At 46.6% G+C, this 21,646-nt stretch overlaps 1 protein-coding gene and 2 long non-coding RNA genes across 7 annotated transcripts; 1 reads left to right on the top strand and 2 right to left on the bottom strand.

Moving 5' to 3' along the window:
* Positions 1-280: 280 nt before the first annotated feature.
* LOC127317360 (uncharacterized) lies at positions 281-12,697 on the top strand. Its single transcript, XM_051347919.2, has 4 exons — positions 281-982; positions 1,069-1,161; positions 11,710-11,777; positions 12,544-12,697. Exons 1-4 carry the CDS (start codon positions 299-301, stop codon positions 12,665-12,667), a joined length of 969 nt encoding a protein of 322 aa, XP_051203879.1. The 5' UTR covers positions 281-298; the 3' UTR covers positions 12,668-12,697.
* Positions 7,577-10,615, bottom strand: LOC127317361 (uncharacterized). The gene is made up of 5 exons (XR_011748734.1): positions 9,948-10,615; positions 9,683-9,814; positions 9,442-9,601; positions 8,362-8,504; positions 7,577-8,261 (listed from the first exon to the last, which is right to left on the bottom strand). It is a non-coding gene; the product is annotated as an uncharacterized lncRNA (long non-coding RNA).
* A 5,967-nt stretch (positions 12,698-18,664) lies between the features above and the next one.
* On the bottom strand, positions 18,665-20,470 carry LOC127317362 (uncharacterized). 5 transcript variants are annotated; one of them, XR_007861091.2, is made up of 3 exons: positions 19,504-20,470; positions 19,292-19,435; positions 18,665-18,994 (listed from the first exon to the last, which is right to left on the bottom strand). It is a non-coding gene; the product is annotated as an uncharacterized lncRNA (long non-coding RNA). The 5 variants fall into 5 exon arrangements; XR_007861090.2 differs by having other exon boundaries at positions 19,292-19,707; positions 19,902-20,470; XR_007861092.2 differs by having other exon boundaries at positions 19,292-19,985; positions 20,120-20,470.
* Between the last annotated feature and the right edge of the window lie 1,176 nt (positions 20,471-21,646).

Genomic DNA, 21,646 nt, shown 5'->3' with positions numbered 1-21,646 from the left:
TGGAGATGCTTTAAGTGTTACGGGCAATTTTACGAACATAATATTCTCTAAAATATAGCTCCATTTTCCATCGCAACCAAAGTAGCTAACCTGTGTTTGTCTATATTAAACTCTGACGTGCGCCCAAAAGTAACTCTAGTGTTGGTTGAGAGAACTGGAGATTCTTGACGGCTAACGTTTAATACTACTACTACAGTAAGAGCCTTTCGTACCTACCGCGCGCTGCCTACAAATTTAAGCTCTGCATGCCAACGGTCATAGCCACTTAAGCAAGCAATAAAGCACAACCACGTACGGGATGGTGAACTGGGTACAGGTGCTAAGGGAACACGGGCAGGCCCGCCTGGCCAAGATCGCCGGCCTCCGGCAGCACGCCGTCGCCATCCAAGACCAAGATGACGCCGCTGCCGCCGGCACCGTCATCAACTTCTGGCTCCCCAAGCACCACAAGAAAAGGCACACCAAGGAGGGACCAGGCGGGAAGAACAGGAAGCAGAACAGGCACGCCGTGGTGCTGGTGCACGGCTTCGCCGGCGACGGCATCATGACGTGGTTGCCCCAGGTCAACGCCCTCGCCAGAATCAGCCACGTCGACGTCTACGTCCCGGATCTCATCCACTTCGGCGGCTCCACGTCGCCGTCGCCGGACCGTTCCGCCACGTTCCAGGCGCGGTGCCTCGCCGCGGCGCTGCGGAAGCTCGGAGTGGTCGAGCGGTGCACCGTCGTCGGGTTCAGCTACGGCGGTCTCGTGGCGTTCGAGATGGCGGCTGCGTTCCCAGAGCTCGTTAGATCCATCGTCGTGTCCGGCGCCGTCCCGGCATACACGGCCGCCATGAACGACGCCCTACTCGAGAGGTTCGGCGTCGGATCGCTCACCGAGCTCATGCTGCCGGATTCGGTCGGAGGTGTCATGGTGCTCTTCTCCACCGCCTTCTACAAGAAACCCTGGCTTCCCCGCCGTCTACTCAGCGACTTCCTCGAGGTAATTACTACTTCTTATGTTTCTTACTGTCTTTTACTGAACATAATTGAGACTATCATACTCCTACACGTTATGTGTTTGTGCAGTTGATGTGTAACAATCGGGAGGAGAGAGCGGGGATGCTACAAGATACGATTATCAGGGACAAAGAAGCACCGGCATCCCATGTTTTTCAGCAGGTTGTATACCCATAGCTCAGAATTAATCAACATTTTCTTGTCCGCCCGCACCTACTTAACTTGACTTTGTAGTGATATTCAGATAGAACTCGGCAATAAAACAGTTCATATCGAATTGAAGTTTATGCATAGCATACTATGTAACTTGCAACTATGTGAACACCCATTGGGGAGCTCTCGTGTTGAGGCCAACGTAAGGGGTGTAAACATACTAGTCCTCGCCGTTCCTTTTATTAGAACCTGGCTACAATGGCATCCACCTCCTCAATAGGGCCCATTATGTTGCAAAAGTTGCTAGTCCCATTTTCTGGCTTAGAGAGGGTGTGTAAGTACCTGCACTTCAACAAGGGCGGGCACGGAGTACCTTACATGCACTCAGGGACGCTAGGAAAAATCTTGTTGGTGTCTGCTCTATATTTTTCCTAATTCAGTGTCATCTTATACAAAATAGGGGTGCTTGGTACTAATTAGTGAATAGTTCACCAACAATTACTAGGGTCAGCTGAACCCAATGCCACTATGGCAGCTCCATCCCTGCATGCACTACATGAAGCAAAAAAGATCAGCGCGGAGTACTATCACATGCAGCGATATGCATGTGCTCAAAACATGCTCATTAATTTACTTCGCCTTACACTAACGAACCATTTGGTACTCGTAAGGAGCCCAATAAATCTAGAGGGATTATGAATTTTATAACCACATCATCTCTCCCCTCTCATCTCGTTGATATGTCGGATCATAAACTACACTAGCAAAAAGTGGCGCGGCGGCACGCCGCGCCCGTTAGGTTTGTGACCCATGCAAGGAATGAGCCGATTGTACTGGTGGGCAGTATTGTTGGGACTTGGGAGGATTTTTTCGATAAATGGAATATATTAATATTGAAGGATATCAATTACACCAAGCCTCTGCAACTACATGTTCTAATATATTATGGATGCACACAGCTAAAAAAAACTAAGAAATAAAAGTCCCGCTACAGCATCACAATCCTAATAACAGTAATACAATCACCACCAAGACAACACCTGGAAATCAGACTATTTAAAGCGACGTCTCCAAGCAGGGAACATTGCACCAGCGTCGCTGTCGCCCGATCAAAGATCTTAGGTTTTCACCTTGAAGATAGTTTTCGCTCTCAAAACAATGCCTTCAACAAGGATATTGCAGACACAACCAGTTAAGGCCAGACCTTGGGTTTTCACTCTGACAGGTAAGACTCCGAACTTCACATGTGTTGCCGCCCCCACTTCCATACCACTGTTGTGAAGTCCGGAATACCAAGCAAGCCCCTCAACAACGCAAAGACTTGAACCTCCATTAGCTAGTTCTCTAATCCGGCCCTCATGATATTCTCTTCTTCCGACTTCACCATGAATCAGCTGTCACTTGGTGTCAACACAGAAAAGAGTTTCGCGCCGCTCCCTCCAGACCAAACGGTCGAAATAAAAGCATGAGTGCGCACGACCGAATACCACCGATCCAACAAACTCCAGGCAATAAAAGCATTGTTACACTTGCCGACGGCGCCTTCCAGAACTCAACACACTGGCCAGATCGTGAGTCCAGGCCTCCGGTAGGTCTTCCTCTTCACCCAAGAGAGGCCCTAGGACCGCCGCCTTTATTCAGGTCGGACCCCCACGCCGGCGACCATCCCGGGCTGGCCATAGCTGCCACCGGAGACACCAAGCAGATCGCTGTAATCCGGAGACACCGCACACGCCTGGGCACCACCGCAGCCAAATGCCAGCCCTCCACCGCCGACCGCCGATAGGCGAGGAGAAGGGGACCTAGAGTTTGCCCCTGCAGCCCGCCCCCACTCCTCCCTCCGCCGCCGGCAGAGCACACCACCACCTCCCAGCCGTCCTCAGCGTCGCACAGGTAGCTCGGGGAAGACTCCATGCTATCGATGGAGAAGAAGGAGAGCCTGCCGGACCCAAGAGCCAGCGCCGCCACCTGCCTTCGCCGCCAGCCGCAGAAGCTTCACCAATGGCCGCATCCCCGCAGCGCCTTCGTGTGGAAGAAGAGGTCGGACGCCGCCGAGCCTCCCCGATCCGCGACAGAGGAGGCCGAGGAAAGCCGCCACCGCCGTGCCACACAGGGGCTTTGCCCGGCGATGTCCTGGGCGGCGGCGGCGGGAGAGGAGGCCGAGGAGGGGAGCACTGAGGGAAGGGGGAGGCGGCCGCCTGGCGCGGCGCCACCGCGCGGGTGCGGGAAAAAACACCGATTGAAGATTCCCATGGCACCAATCACCGAGTTCTTGGACATAGAGAGAACATGACAACGGATCATAGATTTCACTTAGTCTAATGCATGAGATATGGATGATGATCGAAGCTTAGGGCGATAGTTAGATGTGATTTAAGCTAAGACGGAATGCGCGACGGAATTTTCACAGCCCTAGGCAGCTCCTTCGTGTTTTCACCCCAAATTTACTGCTGGCCATTGCCTTAGATTAGATTTTGGAGGACTTTGCGGGGCGCCGCCATCATCCCTACAAAATAAACACCTCCAGCTACCATCATTTAGGTATAGATGTTAAACTGAGAAGGGACATTCCTTTAAGAATTCTTGTCATTATGTAATTCTTGCATGATTAGTCTATTATTAGCAAGCAACCTTTGAGCACGAATAGACTCGGACACAAATAGGGGCTCATTTCTTTTCTCCCTTCTGTCTCTCCTGCTACAGCATCTCCTCCGCTAATCCAGCCCGAACCGAAGGCTCTCTCGCCGGCGTTGCTGGCAAGAGATGGTGGAGGGGAGGTGCGGGACCTAGTAGTGTAGATATTAGGTTAGAGTTTGGTCCCGTAGTGGCGTCTTGGAGTAGGATGCCGAATCCCTCAAGTCAGATCTGGCACGTCCCACTTCTTGTGTTCATATGCTCCAGTGGCGGGAGCTATGGCAAGAGGGGAAGACGAAGTTGGGCATCTCCGCAAATAAGACCTTGTGGAGCTTCTCCGATCTGGCATTTGGGTGCGGCGCCGGGTGGTGGCTGTTGGCCTTCTCCGATGTACTTTTGAGGAGGAAGAAGGAGAAGGGATCCAACGAGGGCTCCTTCAATAAGAGCTTCCATCTTCTAGTCAGCTTCCACCCTGTTCTCCTTGCTCTCTTGGCTGGCCATGGCAGCGAGGGGGAGGGATAGGAGAGCGCGGTGGAAGGTGCCAACAGATGGTGCTGGGGAGATCGTGCCATGGTTTCTGCGTCAGCTGCGGCGATTTCCAAGCGACGACATCGTGTGGCCGCTGCTATCTTCGGCCAAAAGGTTGGCCTCGCCATGCTCGTGTGTGTGCGCGTGAGTTCTTGCTTCCTACATCGGAGGATCTTCTTCAGCCTCACTGCGGTACCTTCCGCTCCTGCTGCCCCAAGTGGTACCGGCCCTAGCGACGATAGGGGTGGCCGCATCTGCAGGCTTTGCATCGGCGGTTCTTCTCAAGGACTTGATCACGTTTTTTGCGATTTTTGTTAGGGTGCTCTCTATAAAAGTGAAGGACTTGTTTGTTATTTCTCTTTTCTTTGTGGTACTTCATGTAAACATGTACCCACCGCCTGATTAATGCAAAAATCTGGGTCCTTCCGGACCCTTCCCCGTTCAAAAAAAAGACACCAATATTGGAGGCCAAACAATATCATTATTCGGTACTGCCATATTTCGTCCTGCCTGCTTCCGCAAGCGGCAGGGCGAAACCCTAGGCACCGCCTCCTCCTCCCACCCTCCTCCTCCTCCTCACTCCCTCGCCGCCGCCAACAGTCGTCGCCGGGCAAAGCCTCCAGGAGCCAGCGGCAGCGAGGCCTCTCCTTCCCCCCACGCGCGGCGGTGGCGGCACGGGCCGAGGCAATCGCTGGGGGCGCCGTGGTGCTCGGGAGGCGCCGTGGCGTGGCGGCTCGTCTGCGACGTGGAGGCTCCAGGTGATGGGCGTGCTCGCGGCGGTGGTTCTTCGGTGCGGTCGACGGCGAGCGACGCGCAGGGCCCTAGATCGAACTGAGGTGGGCCGATTCCGACCAGACGCGGGGGCGTGCGCGGCCATGGCGGCGCGGTGGTTCCGGGCGGTGATTCTGACGTGGTCAGGCAGGGTGGCCCTCTGGCTGCCGTGCGTAGGGCCGGGGCAGGTGCCCGGGCCCTTATGCTTGCCCGCCTGCGTCCCAGATCCTTGATGCTGGAAGCCATGGGGGCTGCTTGTCGTCGATTTGGAAGGGGATCCCTTCTCCGGCATCTCCGGTCTCCAAAGACCTCATGGCGGTGAAGACCGGTGCTTTTTAGTTCGTAGGGTCGCCTTGCGTGGTTCCCAGGGCGGCGGCTCTGGACGATGGGTGGCGGCGTCGACTGGAAGGCGGGTGGCGCTCGCTGGTGTTGGCTGGTCTTCTTGGTCGTGTGGACATCGAGGAGCTGGCGGAAGTCTTGTCGCGGCGTAGTGGTGCCCTGGCGCTCTCTATGTCTATTCTGATCCAGCTCAGATGGTCCTCGGACTGACTGATCTGTATCCGTGCGAGGGGTTCAGGTGGTTTTCCGGGGGAAACCCTTGGCTGGCTTCGCCAGCCAAATCCGCAACAACGAATTCGGTTGTCGTTCTCCTTCTTGAAGGGCGGATGAGGTTACCTTCCCTCTCCCTTCCCCTCCACCCCGGGTGAAAACTTAGGCTTTGGCCGAGCGACGACGGCGCTCCGCGTCGTTTTCCTCCTTGGAGGCGCTGCTTTGGGTTGAGGGGACGGAGGGGTCGACAGTATGGATTCAATGACGATGGTGCGGTTTGGGCATGGTGTTAGCAAGGTCGGAGGGAGCTTTTTGTGTGCTAAACCACTCCTCTGTTCTATTTTTGCTGGTGGGTCGACACCCTCGAGCATGGGTGAGGAGGGAAGGGTCCCTCCTCCGAGAGCAGCACGGCGAGGTGGTCTTTCAGCCAGTTCTTCATTCTTTTGGCGCTGATGCTTCTCCTCTTCGCTTGGCCCATGTCCCTTCCGTCCGTGGCAGTTCTTCGTGGCTTGTTCAAGGTGGGTTTTCGATGGCGCGGCTTCATGGAATTCGGTTCCAAGTGCCAATGTGTAGTCTTCACCACAGCAGAGGTTGGGCAGTCTAGGAACGTAGGTTAATTCCTATCATTGTCCAAACCTGCACTGCATGTGAAGGGGCGCTCCAGGGCTTGATGTTGTTGCTTCGGCCCTGCTTGCAGCGCCCGGTGCTTATAGTTCCTATAGGGTTTTGCTTTTCTTTTAAACTTGTTCAAGTGCGTGTAAGTAACACCATTGTATCCTAGCTGGTTGAGGGCTTTATTAATTTAAAGTCGGGCTCTTTGGGCCTTTTATCTAAAAAATATCATTATTCCTACCAAAGATAACAGCAGCTTAACATGCAAGTACTCGGTGGGAATTACCTAGCGTAAATTGCCCAAAGACGACCCAATCTGAAAATATATATCATCTCCCATATACTGCCAATATCTGTGAAGCAGCCTTGTCCCATGTGTGACACCGCGCAACAAATAAAAATCATAAGCGAATGACTAAGCTGGAAAAAAAACCCATTAGAAACACTCAGCTGTCATCGCCAACTAATAAAAAGTCGTTGACCACCGTCAATTTGAATTTGTGTACCAAACTGCAAGACCCTAATCTTAGTATAGGTAACAGTCTCTCCAAGTTAAAAAAAAATGCTCATTATTGGTGCATTAAGTACCATCAGTAGCAATGCTGAAACTCAGCTCCTCACTAATTCACAGAACTTCTTTGTTAGTTATGGTGAGATAAACCCTGATATTGAGAGCAATTGTTAGAGAGTGAGATTGGATTTGTACTGTACTACTAATGCAGAAAGAGGCATGTAAGACGTAGACTGCATTAGGAAGCCTACTGGGAAATCACCATCTGCAAATGAAACCAAGCAGATTAACTTAAAAACTGATATGCACTATTGAGTTTTTTTTTTTACTGTAGGTATACATTGTCCAATTTATTTAAAATCGTTCTCTCAGTTATTATGCCACCAGTAGATGCAAACTTCAGGTTACACAAATGAATGATATTTTCAAATTGATAACTCTATTTAAATAGAGCTACTTATAAATTATCTACTCAGTGGTTCTGCATGCAAACAACAACTTGTCTATAAGTATTTTTTGTTGTTCTGAATACAGAAGATTAGACACTGTAGAAAGTAAATGTAAGGAAAAGGAAACAGAGCATCATAACTGAGGAACTTGTAAGCAAAATAACCTATCTTGGTAACAAATCAATCACAGTTCGAGTACACTTTTGTTGTGAATATAGAAGAGTAGACAGACCATACAAAACAATATGTAAGAAAAAGAGAACATCAAGGAGTTTCTAAGAAGAAGAAATACCCTAACATCACAACAAATGAATCAGCAGCTCGAGTACATGATAGCAGGTATATTCAGACAACAGATAAACGGTGGGGAAGAACCCCATCGTCGCAACAAATGAATCAGAAGTTCAAATACATGACAACGAAGAAGTTCACAGAACGGATAAACCGTGGATATATAAGCTTGTCCAACAAGGGGAAAGTACACAAAATAGGTACATGTAGTTAAACTATTCTTGCCTGCAATAGGAGTTAGCACAGCGAAGCTCTATAAGAGGAACCAACACCCAGCTGCTTATTGTGTAAGATCATGGAGTCTCCATAGAAGAACCCCATTAGCCTTGAATATTTTCATGCACCTGTAAAATCTTGGTTGAATGTTTTTGAATCTAAAGTCATTCGTGTAGCACCAGACATTTGAAGCCAGTGATGTAATAACTTCCATATGGAAAGGGACAACCGACGTAATTTAATGGTACCACGAACAAATCTGTAGCTTGGAAATCTCTCACAGGTACTTCCATCATGTCCAGGCAAACTGACATTCCAAGAATGAAGTATCACATTTCTTTATCTATAGCTCATTGAGAGTGACGCTTGGTCTTATCAATGGAAAACTCTAGGTTTTAGTATGCCTAAGGTGTATAAAGATTTCACTGCACTCAGTTATCCATACGAATTATCCATTATGGAAATCATGCAGTGAACTTATAACACATTTTTCTGTTGGTGAATCTCAAATCCTCCTCATCTTACATGCCTTTATCCTGTATCTAAACCTACAATACAGTTGAAGAGGTAAAGTAATTACAATTAGCAGTGTGTCCCATGTAATCACAAAAAGAATTGCTTAAAATTCATAAGAAGTTAAGCGCCTACCTGGCTGAGTGTTCTTTTTTTCTCGCACAGCATTTCCTATGTTTTTGAAGACAAATGTATAAGAGATAGAGCATCACTTCTTGAAGTCCCTTTATATTCTTTGTCAAGCTTACTATCTTGAGACCTTCAATTTGATATTCCACCTGAGATGATGTCAATTGTATTTTGTAAGAAGAAGAAGAAGAAACAAAAAAAATTGAATATACTGAAATAGGAAGTTTTGTGATCTGACCAAGGACATAAGGCATCACATATACTGAAAGGAGTAGAGATGCAAAGTATCTACATTTTTTCCTGTATTTTTCTGAATTCACTGTATGATAAAAATAGGAAACACACAAACAATGGTAGGATGTAAGCAGGCAAGGCGGCACTTTTTACAGAATAAAATTTGGAGAGTCAAAGATACCTAAGTTAGTTCTCCAAATCGTTCAGAAGTTAACACATGTGTTTTTTTCTAATTAAACTGATTTTTCTATCTCTATCCATTCTCTGCAACTTCCATTCGAAGTGAAATCAGTTGTTTTATAGAACAGATGACATCTAAACCTTTGGATGCTCATAGGATTAGAACATGCCACCATTCGTTGAATCTGAAACATGGTTGCACAACATGGGAGGAATACTCTATTATCAAAAAATTCAAAATAGAACAACTGATTGTGTCCATGAGTGATCATATTTAACTACGTGCGTAAGACTAAGATGCACTGTTTTTTAAATAAATTATATATTATGAGGCACACCTTTTGAGTCGCTTTGTGCTCCTTGTCCGTCAGAGTACGAACACAAGAGCCACATGTCGACCAAATGATCAAGCAACACATCTACTGGAAACTGGGGCTCTAAGAAATTATCAGAGGCATCTGAAGCAGCAAGTATAAATTCAAAGCACCATAGAACTATTAACTAATGAAACTATTGTAACTTGTCCATATATTATATCAACATTCATATATGTGATAATTTGGAACACCCAAGTAAAATGAGAGCACCAATTGTCCATAAAATGTGTTTTTGGTATATAAATTCATACACACTTTGAAGCTAGATTACGCAAATACGTGGGGATGGCTTTACCTTTCAGACTTCAGAAGCCGGGGAGCAAGCTCTTTTATTTTCTTCGTTACTGCAGCAAACACGCATGACGAATAAAAAATCCCATGTCTCAAATATATGCACACATGTAAATACATAGTGCCAAAGCTTGTGCTTTTCACATATTTTGTCAAACAGCAACCTGGAAACAATAAAAAACTTGCAAATCATGAAATGCATTCCATCAAACAGGTTGTGGACAAACGGCTTGCTCAGCACTTACCAGCACGCAGTTGCTTGAACATATGCCCCTCCTATGCACTGTTGGCAGAAATCGCAAGCTCTTCTGGCCGTTCTGCCAGAGCAGTAGAGGGCACCGCGCCGTTGCCTAGACAGCCATCTTTTCCTTGGTGGGCTAGACGAACAGTACGGAAAGATGCAAGGATAGGCCAACAAAACAGAAAGAATAAGAACCGATACAAACAAAAAATCGAAAAAATCGGAGTGACCAATAAAAAAATAGAAGAGCTGGAGTTGGTGCATCTTACCTGAGTCCAGATTTGGGGCAACAACCCACCCCATGTACTTGGAGCGTGCATCAGCTGGCGAGGCTTGAGCTGCATCTTGGCGCCTCATCTTGACGGTGCTGCTGTGTGGCAAGGACCACCTCCATCCTGCCGCTCCTCCCGACACCGGCGGTGCCTGGCGGCGCTCTTACATGCCAACTGCTCTGCCGGCACGCTCGCCCCCGCCTCCCTCCTCCTCCCGCTTTTGGTCCTTAACCAATCACCGTTGAGAAAAGGGGCTTGGACAGGGAAGAACTTAGCCAGGAGGGCAGCGGCGGCCAGGGAGGGAGAGGAGGGCGTTGGCCTTGGGAAGGGGAAAATATCAGGAGCACCGCCATTAGGGAGGCTACTCGCAGACGGGGGAGGGGGGAATCGCTCCCACCGGCGCTCGCCAGTTGCTCGCGTCGATGAGATGTCGACGACACAGACGCCATCTCAGCTGCAAGCGTGATGTTCGTTTCCTCAGGAAACACCGTTGTTGGCGTGCGGGCTTCCACAGCGGCGATGCCGTCCAGCCTTGGAAACTGGCCGACCGGCTCGCGGGGAACCCCGCCCCTCCGTCCTCGCCGGCTCCCCCGCGACACCGCTTGATGGTCGGGTTGTGTGCCTCCTTCTCTCGCCGGCCGGACGGGCCTCCCTCGTCGTGCCCGCTGCTTCCTGTGAAAGAGAGAGGAATGTGAGGCCCGCGCAAAAGGGAGAGGAAGTGAAGCAGGGAGAGGCTCGACGGCCGCACCTGCGGCAGCCCGAGAGCCGTGGCAGGAGCACGTAGGGCGTGCAAAGCAAGGCATGCGTGCCCCCTCCCACCGCAGCCGCGCTTCCGCAGAGGCAGCGCCTGCCGGGTTCACCGGGAACAAATCGTTGCCGCCGGCGTTCATTGCAGACTCATAGCCAACCTCGAACGCTGGAACATCATGATGGGCTGAGAGGAGGGCCGGCGAAGATGGAGAGGGATTGCGATGTACGGGGATGTCCGGATGGACTCGGCGGCCGGCGGCCACATGGTGATTCCCGATCCAATAATTAGCGCCAATATACCAAATTATCGTGAACGCCTAAACGGTGGAGTTGCTCGATTCTTCGAGTCGGGTCGGCACAGAGCACCGCTTTGACTGACTGAACATCAACCGTCAGAGTTACCACATCGAATCCCCCACCATGGGCCACCACCTTCTCAGCCTGGATACAGCTATGGCTACACCAACAACTCACCAAAGCACAACACCTCAGGAAGAAAGGACAAATTACTACACAGGTGGTAACAACCATATTAAAACAGAGCCTGCAACCAAAACGCTGCAAGTCCCCCAACTGTACACAGAAAAGAATGAGCAGGAATCAAAATAACCAAAGCACAAACGTGTCAGCTCCAGGTTAATCCTAAACAGCCTTCAAAATTCTTACAAAAAAGATGTTTGTTCCCAAATAGTATAGTATAGTTATTATTATGTGGTTTGATAGGACCATATACAAGTATTTGTGCATTGAATAAATAAATTTGATGCCCTCTCTCCTACGGAGATCACGTGTGGGTGTAGGCAAAAGTGAAGCTTGGATTATTACATTATAGAAAGCCAAACATAGATCTCTATCTTGCCTTTTCTACGGCTCTCACAAATGGTCATAGTTTTTTCATTTAAATTATTATGTTCGTACATAGTATCATCTTCTGTAGTGTTAATGAGTTCTCCTTGCAAATTCTACAAAGTGCACATTTATGCTTACAAAGGTTTGTCTTAATATGTAGAGAATACTTCTTTTATGGGGAGAGAACGATAACTTCTTCACCATCGAGGGAGCCAAAAGGCTCAAAGAGTAAGCATGCGGATAACTACATGGATATGTATCAAGCTACTCCTTCCGTCCCGGTTCATACGGTTCAGTTTGAAAAAATATTTGTCCCACAATAGCTCTCTTCTAAGGCCTGCATGCAATTACTACCTCCATCCCAAGGCTTAAGGCCTATTTTTTTCAAAAAGTCAAACTATGTTAAGTTTGACTAAGTTTTTATCAAAAATCATTAACATGAAAAGTAAAAAATCAATATCATTAGATAGATAATGAAGTATTATTTTATATGGTACCACAAAATATCATATTTGTTTATAAATTCTTCTAAAAGTTTGGTCAAACTTTACTTCGTTTGTCTTTCTGAAAAAATATAGGCCTTAAGCCTTGGGATGGAGGTAGTAATTAGGAGTAGTAACCCCCTCTAATTACACTCCATTTCCCCTTTCTCATTTTTTTAGCTCACTAGAAACAGCTTGATTCATGCGGTTGGGGTGGGAATCGAAACAAGCTTGCATGCGGGGCTGGGCTGCATGTGGATGGGAAACACCACTGACCTATGCATGCGTCTCTAATAGCTCGGTAATGGCAGCTGACTGGGGCTAATTAGAGAAGTTGCTTCTCATAAGTAAATGCATGCAGCGCTTGAGAGAGTTTTTAGTGTCCAATGAAAAAACGTCTTGGTCCTGATGCAAAACGATTTGAGCCCTATGAACCGAGACGGAGAGAATACCATAATCTATTTTTATTTTAGATGCTGATTAATTTCGAGGCAACCCATCCTCTTTTGTAGAGAGCTCGGAGAGAAGGCGACTCTACGAAACATAAGGAAGGCAGGCCATCTAGCCCACATAGAGAGGCCATGTGTTTACAACCGCTGTCTGAAGGAGTTTATGGCTCATGTCAACACCATGTGATCCTCTTGGAAAAAATGTGTGGATGCATGCATTTTTTTCTACATACCAACTGCTGGTTGTTGGTGGTTTTTATTGTAGATTTTGTGTGTCCTTCAGATCAGCTGCATACTAGTAATATGAGTGAACGGCTAGCTATGATTTTGAAGGCCATCGAAATAGTGGTACTATATGTATTTAGCCTTGCAGCGACAAACACACTTGTTTAATTATAATTATGGATCCACATTCCGTGATCTTTTGATAAGAATACCGCTAGCTTAAGAACCTATAAAAACCACACCACTATGAATTTTTGTAAACAACCATAGTTTACACGGCTATATGGGCTCTCTTACTGTGTTTTGACATGCATTATTAGTCTTTTTAGCATACAAGTCACTTTATTTACACATTATTTTTTTGAAGCAAGAGGCAAAAGCTTTGCCTTTTATATTGATATAGAAGGAGCAAACATGACACGGCCTAAGCCCAACCAGAAACAAAAAAAGGAGAAAACAAAGCCAGCCCTAAGAGGAAATCTCCGCAAGGTGTTTTGCGCCGGCCGCTTTCCATCTAGCGGCCTCGTCCTTAATCCTCTGCATGAGCGCCAAAGGCGTGGAAGCCTTGTTGTTGAAAACCCTAGCATTGCGCTCCTTCCAGATCTCCCACCCGATAAGGATGACCGCGGTCTGAAGGCCTTTAGGGGATGCCGACGGAGAGGCCGTGATGGCATGCCAGTACTGGAGGACAGTGTCCCTTCCGGTGCCCAGGTCGCTTAACAGAGAGGGGCAGTAGAGCCAGGAAGCGGCCTGCTGCTAGACTCTTCTAGAGTAGCGGCATTCGAAAATAGTACCTACAACGGCATGTGTGGCATGTGTGGTGTGTTCCTCCATAGTCCAATTCAAGTATTTGATAACTTAACATTCAGGCATTCTATCACTTGGTTTCGATCTAGAGGTTGCACTCATACCCCCTCATTACCTTGATTGATCCTCGGGTCTTGGGTACCTGACAAGATTTTAGATCGATGCAAGTGATGATAGACAAGGAGAAAATCCTATTGGAACTCAACACAATATTTCCATGTTAGAAAATGCACATAAACGATGTGAGGCTTCACCCAAGCCTGCAGCCCGTGAGAACTACTCACTCATAACAAGATCAAAGATCATAAACATTCAAAAGATGGATTCAATATACATATCAAATAGTCTTACCGTATATCCAATTGCGGAGTTTGAGATTACAAGTAGATGGAATTTGACTATGGAGGTGGAGAGATGGATGTGGAGATGGTGATGGCGGTGGCTCGTCGATAGATCTTCTCCTCAGATGTGATGTGGTGTTGGCGACTGCGACTCTCCTGCGGCGTCTGGGTCGAATTATATAGGGATCCCTTCACGGAAGTTGCTAGGGTGGACTTGGCTGAGGCGATGGTACCCGATAGTACGACCAACTACCTGTAAACCAGTCTCCCAACTACACTGTGAGACTAGTAAGAAAAAAACCGTATCAACAACAAACGTTAACCTTCCACATTTCACTTGAGCTAGATGATGAAGAACTTGACCGCATCAATATGGAACGTCTTTATTTATTGTGCTTACTTGATGAAGTCTTGCGGATTGCTCCCCATAGTCCACTTTGGGAGAGCTTCTTCTTCGGGCTATCTTAACGTACCCATGATCACTATTTGGATGGAAAGCTCTATTTTCATATATCTTCTTCAGTGCACACCATTTCTTCTTTCTTCATATTGTTGATATCTTGAAGATGCACATGATATATCACTCTTTCTTCTTCAATACATACTTGTCACTTGGTCTTCTTCATTTACTTCTTCTTGCAACCTTGAAGCCAATATATGGTTCAAACATTTCCTATGAAAAAAACCTATAAGTGGAACTCAATGAAAATACTACTCCATAGGGATTGTCATTAATTACCAAAACGACACACGGGGCTCCATGCACTTTCAACAGTGTTCAACTGCTCGTAGCAGCAACACTCTAACAACAGTTGAAGAGAACACCCGTACTACAAACGAGATCCTCCAAAAGCAATGCCTCCAAGAAGAAACAATGCACAAGCGTTGTCATCGCTCAATCGAAGATCTTGGGTTTTCACTCTCGAGAAAGTACAAGTTTCTAAACAATGCCTGCATGCCATTGCCAAGTACAACCAATGAAGGCTAGACCTTGGATTTTCACCATGGAAACCGTGGCTCAAGTCGCCAAATTGCCAAGACTACTGCTGCAAGTCGCCAAATACCCGACACACGGAGCATGTGCCTCGTTGTCTTCATCGCAACCAGTCTCCGCCATTACCAACCTACGATCTCAGCCACCATGATTTTCTCCACCTCTGCCCGTTTTTTGGAAATATATATTAAGACATGTCCAATGGCACCAACAAGAAGGCGACTTCGTGGCTCGCCCAAATGAAAGCACTCTGGCTAAAGATAAGGCCGTGCATGACCACATCAATTCCACTCTAGGTATCCAGTAGCGTCCTCTGCCAAACGGGGGTCTCTTTTCGTGAGGAAGACCGAAACTTGTCGGCAGCCAGGTCGAGGATGCTGACATGAAGCAGATCGACGTCTTGGTGCTCGAAGAACGGCAGCGTCAGATCACCTTTACTCTTTGACGCAGACAAGCATGCCTCCACTACGCCATCCGCTTGTCCAAGTGCTGCAGGCCAGCTGCACATGCAGCCGCACTAGTGCACTGCCCCTATAGTCAACGCCACTTGCCATAGAATGGGAGGTCATATGGGACGCCTCTATCTCCCGTCGACCACGTTGCATCCCCAGCAAGCTCAACCGCACGGCAGCAGGGCAACGCCACCGCGTACAACACCAAGAAGACACGATGCACGGAGGAAAATGCCATGCTAGGCCTTGGACGCACTACCGCTACTAGCAGCCGCCGCCACCTTCTGCACCGCTCCGCCCACCGCCAAAACGTCGGTGCCGCATCACGAACAACCGCTGCAAGAGAGGAGCCGTGACGCGTCTCGCATCCATCGCGAGATCACTCCGCACCACCTTCGGAGGCCGGGGCCACCCGCTGCGGCGATGGCAGCGACAGAGGGGCGCCACGGAAAGAGACCCGGTCGGCGGCACAATTTCTTTCCCTTGTGTTTCCCATGGTGAGCAATATGGGGTCGGTTTCTTTTGGTAGTCATTTTTGCTTTTCTATATATGCCACATAAGCTGTATCATAATTCTACGCACGGGAGCAGGTAACTATTCCCGTCGCCCATAGGATCAATGCAAGTCTTAACTAATTTAGTTGGTGTATCTACTCCCTCCGTTAATAAATATAAGATGTTTTAGCATTTTATAGATTCATCCATTTGGGTATCTAGTGTAGTTTTAGTTTGTAGATTCACTCATTAATTAATATAATGTGTATCTAGTTCACTTTAAAATATCTTAAACATCTTATATTTGTGCACAGAGAAGGTATTTATTACTATTATTATGCTTGTTATTATGCCCTAACTTGTATTAAATCTTTTGTTTTTGGCAACTTATGAACATTCTTGGACATGGATTCTTTATCTACCGGTTAGCATGAGGACAATTAGCATGCTTAGTAATTTGAGAATTATATTGCGAACGTCAGGATTTTGTGCTGACAATCGTGTTATTCTCGTAGTTAACGGTGTGATTTTTGAAAGATGATCAAGGACACGCGAATGTTTTGGGTTGGGTCGCGCCATTCCGGGACCTATGCTATATGACCGTCTTGTAATTAGCTCAAGGCCAACCTAGCTCACATAACTTGTTAAATCATATCCAACAGCTTAGTCCATATGTTTCGTTTCTGTCTATTTTGCCCCAAATAGGTTCGGGAGAAAATGGACAATGTCCGTGTATTCGCTTGCCGGAACTCCGTCCGGCCTGGCCAACTTGCCAGTGAAACAAATAATCTCACCCAGCTCGCATGCTTCTCTGCTGACCCCCTCTTCCTCTCCGTGTACAAACCAACACCACCGCGACCAACATCTGCAGCAATTTTATATTATAATATGGTGCTAGATCTATCTCTAGATCAAATGTCGAGAAACCCAAGCTTCCACATTATCTCCAATAATTGTGCGATGGTGCTTCTGTGTCTCATTTAGAGATACAAATGCTAGCAAAAAAATCCAAAGAAAAAAAACAAGAAGTTCAACTCAAACAGCATCAGGTTTCCATATATTTTTGTTCGCTTTGAATCAGAGACTTATCAACGCAATGAGGTTTCAAGATTTCAGCCTCAACACTGTTTTTTTTTTCGAGAACCCGCAGGAGATATGCGTGTCATTTCATTAAGGTAGAGAAAGAAGTGTACAACCCAAGAGAGGGCTAAGACCCATCCACCAAAAACAACACAAGGTGGCCAGAACATTACACCACACCTCTTACAGACTCACTCCTACATGAAAGCCAAAGCCTCCATTCCTAGTGAACCACATTGAGCACCCGATCGACAGAAGAGGCGGTGTCCTCAAAAACCCTGGCGTTCCACTCCAGCCAAAGCAGCCTCAAGATAAGCATGATAGAAGAGTTGACTACTCTGGCATCCGCTCTAGAGAGGTGGTCGACCACGTCGGGCCACCAGATGGAGAGCTGGCTATCCGAACCGGGGGTCAGGATCCCCACCCCAGCACGTCGAGAAAACGCGTCCCAAATAGCGCGGGCGAAAGTACACTGCAACGCTAGGTGATCCGCTGCCTCAACACTGTTAACTTCAACTAATTAAAATAAATTCCTAAATCAACTTCATTAAGCTTTCAACTACTAAATGCACTAGTGGAGTGGACCTTTCAGTATAAAAGCAGAAATCTAATTAAAGTTCAAATTTAGCCTCGAGTCCAAGAATAAATAACTAGTGTTCAAATAGAATATTCAAAAAACTGTGGGTATGAATATTCAAAATTTAATCCCTTTGCTTTGCATAACAAACGTGTGCGTGCCTCCTACTAGAAATTAAAAATTAATTATTTCCATTTTAATTATTCTGCGCATATATAACAAAATCCTAATTTCTTGTAAATAACCTCATCAATGGCACTGAATCGCCATAGTTGCTCCATCCCCATCTTGTTTTTTGGATGATTAAGTCTATGTTGTCCAATGGCACTAAATTTGCTAGTTGTACATCTCATGTGAACTCGAATTTATTGGAATGTTTTAGTGTTGACTTTTTACCTAACATTTGATACTTAGACTAGTCACAATGGGGAGTATCATTATGCTTTTCTTAGCTTACAGTAATTGAATCACATCTATCTGAACGGCAACTTGGCTCTCGGATTAACTGGGTCAACAAATTTAAAAAGAAAACAATTTTATTTATTTAAGCCTGCATATGTACGGGTACAGCCTTGGAAATGGAGTGTCAAATCTAGTATTGTGCTCACGTAGGCGTCTTAATTTAGACGGACACAGGTAGCTAGCTGGACTGTGATAGATGTGAGACACATTACAGTCACGTAGGAAATGGGCAAGTTTTGCAAATATGAAAATACCAAATCCAGCCATGTGCCGACGATTAGATCTCCGCCCTCTATGGATCCCAGCCTCGTCCATTTTGGGAAATAAACACAAAACTACAAAAGGATTACATGCATATGCATGTGTTGTTACTATCCACTTCTACACCGTATGTTTCATTCATCTAAGTGAGGTCATCTACTCCCTATTATAGAGGTACTAGCGTTTTTTAGCTATACTGAAGAATCACGGTAATTTATGTTCTCCCATGCTCGTAAATTATTAAGAAGTGGTCTTTTAGTATTACTTATCCAAATTACTCTCATGTAGACCGCTTTGACCAATACATGCTGTTTTTACTGTGTTGCATCTTAAATGCAAACTGAAGGGGTTTTGACCAATGCATGCCTTGGCGTTCACATAAGGAAACTAGATGATACCCCGCGCGTTGATGCGGAAATATTTGTTATATCTAAGATTTAATAGCAGCATTAAGAAAAGCAACAACACCAATTTAGTTAGGAAGAAACCAATTGTATGTGAATACCGCAACATAGTTGTTGCGAAACTGCAAACCAAGATATATCATACGGAGTAGATGATTCAACGGAAATACAGATCTTGGGGGCAAATAGCAAGAATTATTTGTATATGTATATAGTTTCAACTGAGACATATTTTTTTTAAATATATACTCAATATAGCTATTGCTTTTTTCTGGATATAAAGAGATGAAGCAGGGTTCACAAAAGGATATGTCTGTTTTGTTCTCCACAACTCGCAGTAGACATGAATCGGAAATTTGTGGCTCTAGAAATGATACACCTCATGTGTTGCTCCACTTGGTATATGTCATCTTAACACTGAAAAAATAACATGATAACCTTTGAGAACACTGACTGTAAACAAACAGACTAAGTTCATAAACATAGAAAATATTTGCTTCATCTACTGGTTTATAATAGTCAATTGATATTTTCATTTAGAACCGTGCTACCCCAAAGGCAAGACACCTTATTTTCTGTCTAGAATAAGTAATTGGGTTCCCAATGGTCATCTAGTGTTAGGTCAACAGTGCACTAAATTTGAAATTCTTTTGGCCAATGAAATTATGAAGAGCTGAAAAAAAGGCATGCAACTTAATCGAAATTGTGAAATACCTGCTCTATCTTGTTATGCCAAAATTCAGTCAAGCGATGCTTAGCACATATATATAACACAACATGAAGAAATTTTCCAATGCATCATCTGTTACAGATTTTTTCCCCCATCAATGCTGTCTTGACAATGTGCCTTTCCAATGACTAAGAATGAAGATCAGGCAAATAAAAAATTCAGAATAATAGGCATGCTAATTTCAGTAGAACCGTACCTATAAAGCTTGTATGAAGTTGAGGCCACTCAATCTTGTTACTTACAGTATAATAATGTAAGTTCATATGCTGCCACCTTCGGCTGAACAGAAATAAAGCGGTATTTCACTTATTAGGAAAATTTGTGTGGAAACGCTGCAATCAATCTGGAAATCTTGCAAGGTGAGATCTAATATTCTCCCATTGTATATCTGGAGAAAATTCTGCCAATCGGCAATGGCAGAATAAATGTTAATTAGTAAATTCCTATGAAAGTAAAAAATAGTTTTGAAGGCAATGTAAAAAAGAACGCTAATGAGTTAATACTTGCCGAAATTGCTAATAACAGAATTTGGCAAGGAAGCCTTCAGATAAATATGGTAAAATAAAGGATAGTCACAAAAGGATACGCACTCACCATAGATCCAGTTCTAATAAATCCTAGCTCAGTGCTAGCTGATACCAGTTACCAATCGATCGCACCCTCATATTCTCCAAATCGCTAAATAAAGATTTTCCAAAACAATCCATACAAATAGATTACCAGTTCAACAGAGAGAGAAAAGGGACACATAAGAAGCTGTAGCATGTAGGTATGGTGAAGCCAACGCATACCGGGCCGAATAATGAACATACCGGCATGGAGGACTGCAAGCTCGGGGAGGAGGCAACCTAGGTACTGAGGTAGCAGCGCCTCTAATTCTCTCTGAACAAAGAAAATTGGATAAGGAGGAGGAGGAACAGGGGTGGGAGGTGAGAGGTGAGGAGTGGTGGCATGAACGACTGAGGCGCGTCATAGAGTTTATAGGGCAATTCAGCAGAAATCTCTCGCATGCCTGCATCAATTCCTCGTGGAGCTGTTTCTTGCGGAAATCGCGGGGAGACGAAGAAGAATAGAGAGAGCTATTGTGGACATTAACTGAGGAGGTGCTAGTCGTTCGATCCAGATTTATTTCGGTGGAGAAGATAAACAGTGTTGGGCTTGGTTTCTTCTATGACAAACGGGCTGGAGAATGGGCTAAAGATTGTCTAGGCTGGTTCGAACCGTAGGACAGCAAAATAACCAGGATTTTTCAGAAAACGAAACAGAATAAAGAAAGAAAAGAAACGGAAATTGATGACGTGGCCTGTTGATGAGCTGGATAGCCTACATGTTGAGAGAAATATTGTAGTGGGGTGCTCCTATTTAGGAATAGAAGATAACCCAAATCCTTAGGTTGCGTTCGTTCGTGACCTCCGGCTGCCTGACCGTTCGATACGCTCCATCGCGCGGACGGAGACACGTGCGACAGGCATCTCCGCAGACCGTGTTCCTATTCAGGCGAGCGCCCACGTGCTAGGCCCCACCACCTTCCCTCTCTTTCCAGAATTCCCTTCGTTCCATCCACTCCTTCCTCATCCGTATCTTTTCTAGAGTACATTTTTCTCGCTCCTTGCTCCTGTCGTTGGCCGTGCAGGCGCCCATCATGAACAAGCACGACCACCTTCGCTCGGTTGCTCGTTGTCTTCTCCATGCCACCATGCCGCCGCTGCCTCGAATCACCATCTTGAACCACATGCCTTTTGCATCTTCCCCAAATTTCCTCTCTCTCGACACGCAACACCATCGACTCCGCTGCAAAGGGCGGTCACCGAAGCTGCAAGCCTCCGACACCAGAGCTGTAAAGGGCGTCCGACTGTGCTGCAAAGGCTGCCCACCGAAGCTACGAACTAGGGACAACGTGCTGCAAGGCCTGCTCGCTGGAGCTGCAAACGAAGACGGCGGTGCTTCAAAGACTGCCTGTCGGAGCTGCGAACGAGGAACGACATTGCTGGAAAACCTGCTCGCCGGAGCTGCAAACGAAGATGGTGGTGCTTCAAAGGCTACCTGCCAGAGCTGTGAATGAGGGACGGCGGTGTTACAAAGCCTGCCCGCCGGAGTTGCGAACGAAGGCGGCGGTGCTACCAAGCGTGCTCGTTGGAGCTGCAAGGGTCGCCACCGTGGGCACCTTGTCCGACACCGGCAAATGCTGCAAGGGGTGCCGCCGTGGGCACCTTCTACGGCGCTGGCGACTGCTGCAAGGGGTGCCGTCGTGGGCACCTTCTCCAACGTCGACGAATGCTGCAAGGAGCTCCGCGGTGGGCACCTTGTACGACGCCGGTGACTGGTGCAAGGGGCGCCAC

Source organism: Lolium perenne, chromosome 7 (genome assembly GCF_019359855.2).
Source record: "Lolium perenne isolate Kyuss_39 chromosome 7, Kyuss_2.0, whole genome shotgun sequence".
Taxonomy (NCBI): domain Eukaryota; kingdom Viridiplantae; phylum Streptophyta; class Magnoliopsida; order Poales; family Poaceae; genus Lolium; species Lolium perenne.
The sequence above is the reverse complement of the archived record's forward strand: the minus strand, read 5'-3'. Positions and strand labels throughout refer to the sequence as shown.

Excerpts from the sequence above, each read along its gene's own strand:
- LOC127317360 (XM_051347919.2), top strand. The coding sequence starts at position 299 with ATGGTGAACTGGGTACAGGTGCTAAGGGAACACGGGCAGGCCCGCCTG. Across the intron at positions 1,162-11,709 it reads CATCCCATGTTTTTCAGCAG|AGAATACTTCTTTTATGGGG; the intron begins GTTGTATACCCA and ends CTTAATATGTAG. Across the intron at positions 11,778-12,543 it reads GGAGCCAAAAGGCTCAAAGA|AGAGCTCGGAGAGAAGGCGA; the intron begins GTAAGCATGCGG and ends CCTCTTTTGTAG.